This window comes from Rhinoraja longicauda, chromosome 7 (genome assembly GCF_053455715.1).
Source record: "Rhinoraja longicauda isolate Sanriku21f chromosome 7, sRhiLon1.1, whole genome shotgun sequence".
Lineage (NCBI taxonomy): Eukaryota > Metazoa > Chordata > Chondrichthyes > Rajiformes > Arhynchobatidae > Rhinoraja > Rhinoraja longicauda.
The window spans coordinates 2,662,016-2,669,214 of NC_135959.1; the positions used below are offsets into that span (position 1 = coordinate 2,662,016).

The 7,199-nt window shown below is 52.3% G+C and overlaps 1 protein-coding gene across 1 annotated transcript in view; it reads left to right on the forward strand.

Moving 5' to 3' along the window:
- Positions 1 to 1,016: 1,016 nt before the first annotated feature.
- ints4 (integrator complex subunit 4) overlaps positions 1,017 to 7,199 on the forward strand; it is a 46,874-nt gene continuing 40,691 nt past the window's right edge. The window contains exons 1-2 of the mRNA XM_078402919.1: positions 1,017 to 1,101; positions 6,332 to 6,593. Coding sequence (XP_078259045.1) covers positions 1,048 to 1,101; positions 6,332 to 6,593 — 316 coding nt within the window. The 5' untranslated portion in view covers positions 1,017 to 1,047. The remainder of the gene's footprint in view (positions 1,102 to 6,331; positions 6,594 to 7,199) is intronic.

Below are 7,199 nucleotides of genomic sequence, written 5' to 3' on the forward strand. Positions count from 1 at the left end.
AAACACATCACAAAGACAGCCTTCTTCCACCTCAAAAACATTGCCCGTCTCCGTCCATCCCTCTCCTCCACAGCTGCAGAAACCCTCATCCACGCCTTCATCACCTCCCGTCTGGACTACTGCAACAGCCTCCTCTATGGCCCACCCTCAAAAATCATCAATAAACTTCAATACATTCAAAACTCTGCTGCCCGTCTACTCACACACACCTCGATCCGTGACCATATCACCCCCGTCCTTTATAAACTCCACTGGCTCCCCATCCCCCAGAGAATCCAGTACAAAACCCTCCTCATAACCTACAAAGCCGTCCATAACCTGGCCCCATCCTACCTGACCGACCTCCTCCACAGGCACACTCCCACCTGCACCCTCCGCTCTGCCGCTGCCAATCTCCTATCCCCTCACGTCCGGACTAAACTCAGATCCTGGGGGGACAGGGCTTTCTCCATCGCTGCTCCCACCCTATGGAACTCACTACCCCAAACCGTTAGAGACTCCTCCACACTCACCACATTCAAAACATCGCTGAAGTCTCACCTGTTCAGTACTGCCTTCAACCACTGAAGGTCACCTCACCTTCTGTCTCCTTTCTCTGTCCATTTATTTATTTACTTATTTATCTATTTATTCATTTCCCTATGTTCTCTAAATCTCTGTAAAGCGTCTTTGAGTATATGAAAAGCGCTATATAAATAAAATGCATTATTATTATTATTATTATTATTGTACTGTGACTGTCTAGTATGGAGAAGGTGGGCCGAAGGGCCTGTTTCCCACACACACACACACACACTGTGCGGCTCTAGTATGGAGAAGGTGGGCCGAAGGGCCTGTTTCCCACACACACACACTGTGCGGCTCTAGTATGGAGAAGGTGGGCCGAAGGACCTGTTCCCACACACTGTGTGACTGTAGTATGGAGAAGGTGGGCCGAAGGACCTGTTTCCACACACTGTGTGACTGTAGTGTGGAGAAGGTGGGGTGTGCTGTGGCCATCCGGCGGCGTGGTGGCGCTGCGGGGCGGGTCGTTCCCGGCGCCCAGTGATGGCGGCGCACCTGAAGAAGCGGGTGTACGAGGAGTTCACCAGAGTGGTGCAGGTGGGTCCGCGACCCGGGGTACGGCACTACTCCAGGCCCAGGCTTCAGCCCGGCACTAGGCCCCGCACCCGGGAACCCCGGGGAACCGCGCTACTCCAGGCCCAGGCTTCAGCCCGGCACTAGGCCCGGGACCCGGGGAAGCGCGCTACTCTAGCCCGAGGCTTCAGCCCCGCGCTAGGCCCCGCACCCGGGGAACCGCGCTACTCTAGCCCGAGGCTTCAGCCCCGCACTAGGCCCCGCACCCGGGCACCCCGGGGAACCGCGCTACTCCAGCCCAAGGCTTCAGCCCGGCGCTAGGCCCGGGACCCCGGGTACTGCGCTACGCCAGACCCAGGCTGCGAGTCCGGCATTAGGCCCCGCACCCGGGGAATTTACCAGAGCGGTGGGTCCGCGACCCGGGTACAGAGCTACTCCAGCCCCAGGCTTCAGACCCCGCCACTAGGCCCCGCGCCGGGCAGGGCGGTGCAGGTTGGGGGCCCTAGCCCGGGGTGGTGGGGGGGGGGGGGGTGCACCGCACTGTCTCTAGCTCCAGGCCTAGAGACGGGACAGCCGCCTCCCACCCCAGCGAGCGGCCTGGACGTGGGGCCGCGGCCTAGAGGCGGCCCTCGGAGCCTGAGGCCTGAGGCCTCTGATTCCCCCCCCACACCATGCCTGAGGCCTGAGGCCTCTGATTCCCCCCCACACCATGCCTGAGACCCTGAGGCCTGAACCCATTCAAGGCCGGGGGCCACAATGCGGGACCCCTGGGGCCCAAAGGCCTCGGACCCCAGGGTCGGGCCCAGCCCGGCCTCTAAGGCCTAAATCCAACAGGCCCAGAGTCCTGAGGCCCTAAAGCTGCCCCTGAATCATCGCCCCCCGCCCCCCCCCCCCACCCCACAGGCCCGGACTCCTGTCACCCTAAGGCTGTCTCTTGGACGCTCCCCATAGAGCTGGTGTAAAGTCTCTGGTCTGGGAACTGAACCGACCCAAGCTGGAGGCCTGAGGCCTAAAGCCACCCATGGACTCTTCGCTATGCCAGTGAGACCTGACTGTCTGTCTACAGCAGACATGCCAAACAGCTCAACCACTTTCACTTGAGCGGCCTACGCAGACTCCTTCACATCAGGTGGCAGGACAATATTCCCCCGACACAGAGGCCTTGGAGCGGGCCGGAATCCCCAGCGTCCACACCCTCCTGCGGAAAGCCCAAGCCAGATGGGCAGGCCATGTCGTCAGAACGCCCGAGAGTCGACTGCCAAAACAGCTTCTGTACGGAGAACTGTGTCAGGGCAAGCACTCAGTAGGAGGACAGAAGAAACGGTTTAAGGACTGCCTCAAAGTGTCCCTCAAAGACTTGGACATCAACCTCAGCACTTGGGAGTCTCTTGCTCTGGACCGTCCAACCTGGCGTAGCAAGCTGACCACAGGAGCCCGTGCAGCAGAGAACAGACGCACTGCAGAGGCCCAGAGGAAACGCACCGCGTGCAAGGCCCGGGCTACTTCCACTGCAGCACCCATCCACTTGTGTCCTACGTGTGGGGCGTGCCTTCCGGGCCCGGATTGGCCTCACCGGTCACTTCCGGACCCACATTCACCAATCCTCCAACTGAAAGTGTAGTCATGGTCATCTTCCAACCCGAAGGACGAACAACAACAACATAGGATCTCCCCTCATCCTCCTGCGCTCCATGGAATAGAGACCCAGCCTGCTCAACCTCTCCCTGTAGCTCACACCCTCTAGTCCTGGCAACATCCTCGTTAATCTTTTCTGAACCCTTTCAAGCTTGACAATATCTTTCCTATAATATGGTGCCCAGAACTGAACATAATATTCTAAATGCGGTCTCACCAACGTCTTATACAACTGCAACGTGACCTTCCAACTCCTTTACTCAATACTCTGACTGTTGAAGGCCAAGGAGCCAAAAGCCTTTTTGACCACTTGTCCACACCGGCCAGAATGTCCAGGCTACACCAGTCCCACCTGCCTGCGTTTGGACCATATCCCTCCACACCTGTTTTATCCATGTACTTTTTGAGGCAGTGCCTCCTACAGATGCCTTTGGTGGAGGGCAAGTCAGTACCCGTGATGGCACTGCTTCAAAAAGGCAGCCAGCATCATCAGAGTCCCACACCACCCTGGCCACGGTCTCAGTTCACTCCTGTCATCGGGAAGAATGTTTAGCAGCCTGAAAACTGTGACCACCAGGTTCAATAGACAATAGGTGCAGGAGGAGGCCATTCGGCCCTTCGAGCCAGCACCGCCATTCAGTGTGATCATGGCTGATCATTCTCAATCAGTACCCCGTTCCTGCCTTCTCACCATACCCCCTGACTCCGCTATCCTTAAGAGCTCTATCTAGCTCTCTCTTGAATGCATTCAGAGAATTGGCCTCCACTGCCTTCTGAGGCAGAGAATTCCACAGATTCACAACTTTCTGACTGAAAAAGTTTTTCCTCATCTCAGTTCTAAATGGCCTACCCCTTATTCTTAAACTTTGGCCCCTTGTTCTGGACTCCCCCAACATTGGGAACATGTTTCCTGCCTCTAACATGTCCAACTCCTTAATAATCTTATACGTTTCGATAAGATCTCCTCTCATCCTTCTAAATTCCAGTGTATACAAGCCTAGTCGCTCCAGTCTTTCAACATATGACAGTCCCGCCATTCCGGGAATTAACCTAGTAAACCTACGCTGCACGCCCTCAATTGCAAGAATATCCTTCCTCAAATTTGGAGACCAAAACTGCACACAGTACTCCAGGTGCGGTCTCACTAGGGCCCTGTACAACTGCAGAAGGACCTCTTTGCTCCTATACTCAACTCCTCTTGTTATGAAGGCCAACATTCCATTGGCTTTCTTCACTGCCTGCTGTACCTGCATGCTTCCTTTCAGTGACTGATGCACTAGGACACCCAGATCTCGTTGTACGTCCCCTTTTCGTAACTTGACACCATTCAGATAATACTCTGCCTTCCTATTCTTACCACCAAAGTGGATAACCTCACACTTATCCACATTAAACTGCATCTGCCATGCATCCGCCCACTCACACAACCTGTCCAAGTCACCCTGCAACCTCATAGCATCTTCCTCACAGTTCACACTGCCACCCAGCTTTGTATCATCTGCAAATTTGCTAATGGTACTTTTAATCCCTTCATCCAAGTCATTCAAGGATAGCTTTTTCCCAACAACGAAACTATGAACCATGTACTGTCTTGAGTTGCATTAACGAATTTAGGCTTATGCACTAATATTTGGGCGGTCACGGTGGCGGTAGAGTTGCCGCCTTACAGCGAATGCAGCGCCGGAGACCCGGGTTCCATCCCGACTACGGGCGCTGTCTGTACAGAGTTTGCACGTTCTCCCCGTAACCTGCGTGGGTTTTCTCCGAGATCTTCGGTTTCCTCCCACATTCCAAAGACGTGCAGGTTTGTAGGTTAATTGGCTTGGTGTAAATGTAAACATTGTCCCTAGTGGGTTTAGGATAGTGTTAGTGTGCGGGGATCGCTGGTCGGCGCAGACCCGGTGGGCCGAAAGGGCCTGTTTCCGTGCTGTATCTCTAAACTAAAAAAAACTAAAAACTAAAATTTCTTGAAATGTTGTGTGTTCTATGTTATCTATGAGCAGAGGCCAGTTATGCTGCTGCAAGTAAGAATTCATTGTTCTGATGGTGGTATATGTGACAATTAAACACCCTTGACTTTTGTTGCATCCCAAGAGTGTACTTTCTGTGGTATTTCTGGAGACTTTGCAAGAGTTGTGGTAAATATCAGAGAGTGATATAGCATGGAAACAGGCCCTTCGACCCAAATCATTCATGTCGACTAAGATGTCTCATCTAGGTTGAGCAGGCTGGGACTCTATTCCTTGGAGCACAGGAAGATGAGGGGAGATCTTATAGAGGTGTATAAAATCATGAGTGGAATTGATCGGGTAGATGCACAGTCTCTTGCCCAGAGTAGGGGAATCGAGGACCAGAGAACATAGGTTCAAGCTGAGGGGGAAAAGATTTAACAGGAATCCGAGAGGTAACTTTTTCACACAGAGGGTGGTGGGTGTATGGAACAAGCTGCCAGAGGAGGTAGTTGAGGCTGGGACTATCCCATCGTTTAAGAAACAGTTAAACAGGTACATTGAAAGGACAGGTTTGGAGGGATATGGACCAAACGCGGGCAGGTGGGACTAGTGTAGCTGGGACATTTTGGGCGGAAGGGCCTGTTTCCATACAGTATCACTCTATGACTCCAAGCTAGATCCATTTGCCTGCATTAGACCTTTATTAATCTAAATCTTTCCTATCCATGTGCCTGTCCAAGTGTCCTTTAAATGTTGTTATTGTCCCTGCCTCAACTACCTCCTCAGGCAGCTGGTTCCATATATCCACTGCCCTGAGTAAACAAAGAAAGCTGCCCTCGGGCTTGCGATAAATCTTTCCCCTCTCCCCATAAACCTATGTCATCTGGTTCTTGATTCATCTACTCGGTAAAAGACAACATGCAATCATTTATAGAGTCATACAGCGTGGAAACACGCCCTTCGGCCCATCGTGCCCATGCCGGCCGACATGCCCATCTGCACCAGTTCCATCTGATTGCATTTGGCCCGTATCCCTCTAAACCTATCCCATCCATTTTGATTGAGATTAATTCCTGAAGGAAGACTAAGCCAATGTTATCGATTGCTGGACTAATTTTCAAAGAAAAATGGAACATAGGTGCAGGAGGAGGCTATTTGGCCCTTCGAGCCAGCACCACCATTCATTGTGATCATGGCTGATCGTCCACAATCAGTACCCTGTGCCTGCCTTCTCCCCATATCCCTTGATTCCACTAGCCCCTAGAGCTCTATCTAACTCTCTTTTAAATTCATCCAGTGAATTAACCTCCACTGCCCTCTGTGGCAGTCCACAAGTTCCTTCTCACCTCAGTTTTAAATGGCCTCCCCTTTATTCTTAGACTGTGTGGTCCCTGGTTCTGGACTCCCCCAACACTGGGAACATTTTTCCTGCATCGAGCTTGTCCAGTCCTTTTATAATTTTACACGTCTCTATAAGATCCCCTCTCATCCTTCTAAACTCCAGTGAACACAAGCTCAGCCTTTCCAATCTTTCCTCGTGTGACAGTCCCGCCATCCCGGGGATTAACCTGGTGAACCTACGCAGGTCCCCTCTCATCCTTCTAAACTCCTCCAGTGAATACAAGCCCAATTCATTTTCATTCATTTTTCCTCCGTCTCCATCACAGCAACAGCCGCACGATGAGATTCCGGCCAAGAAACTCCGCCTGGCGAAACCCAGCAAGTCCGCGGCACTGCACATTGACCTGTGCAAGTCCACAAACTCCACCGAGGCGCTGCAGTACCTGCTGCAGTTTGCAAAGAAGCCCGTGGAAGCAGAGAGTGTGGAGGGAGTGGTACGGATCCTCCTGGACCACTACTATAAGGTACGGGGCTTGCTTCACTTTAGAGACGCAGCACGGGGGACGGGAGAGGAGATCTTATCGAAACGTAGAAGATCATTAAGGGGTTGGACACGTTAGAGGCAGGAAACATGTTCCCGATGTTGGGGGAGTCCAGAACCAGGGGCCACAGTTTAAGGATAAGGGGCAGGCCATTTAGAACTGAGATGAGGAAAAACTTTTCAGTCAGAGAGTTGTGAATTTGTGGAATTCTCTGCCTCAGAAGGCAGTGGAGGCCAATTCTCTGAATGCATTCAAGAGAGAGCTAGATAGAGCTCTTAAGGATAGCGGAGTCAGGGGGTACGGGGAGAAGGCAGGAACGGGGTACTGATTGAGAATGATCAGCCATGATCACATTGAATGGCGGTGCTGGCTCGAAGGGCCGAATGGCCTCCTCCTGCACCTATTGTCTATTGACCATCGATCACTCCACACACCAGCACTGTCCTGCACGTCAGGCACACTTTACAACAAACAGAAGCCAATTAACCTACTATAAGGTACCATCATCATTAACCTACCATCATCTTTCAGATTTCAAGATCAATTTATTGTCACATGTACCTATTAAGGTCCAGTGAAATTTGAGTTGCCATGCAGCCACACTAAGTGAAAAGCAACAAGACACACAGCCACATAAAGTAAAATTTAACAT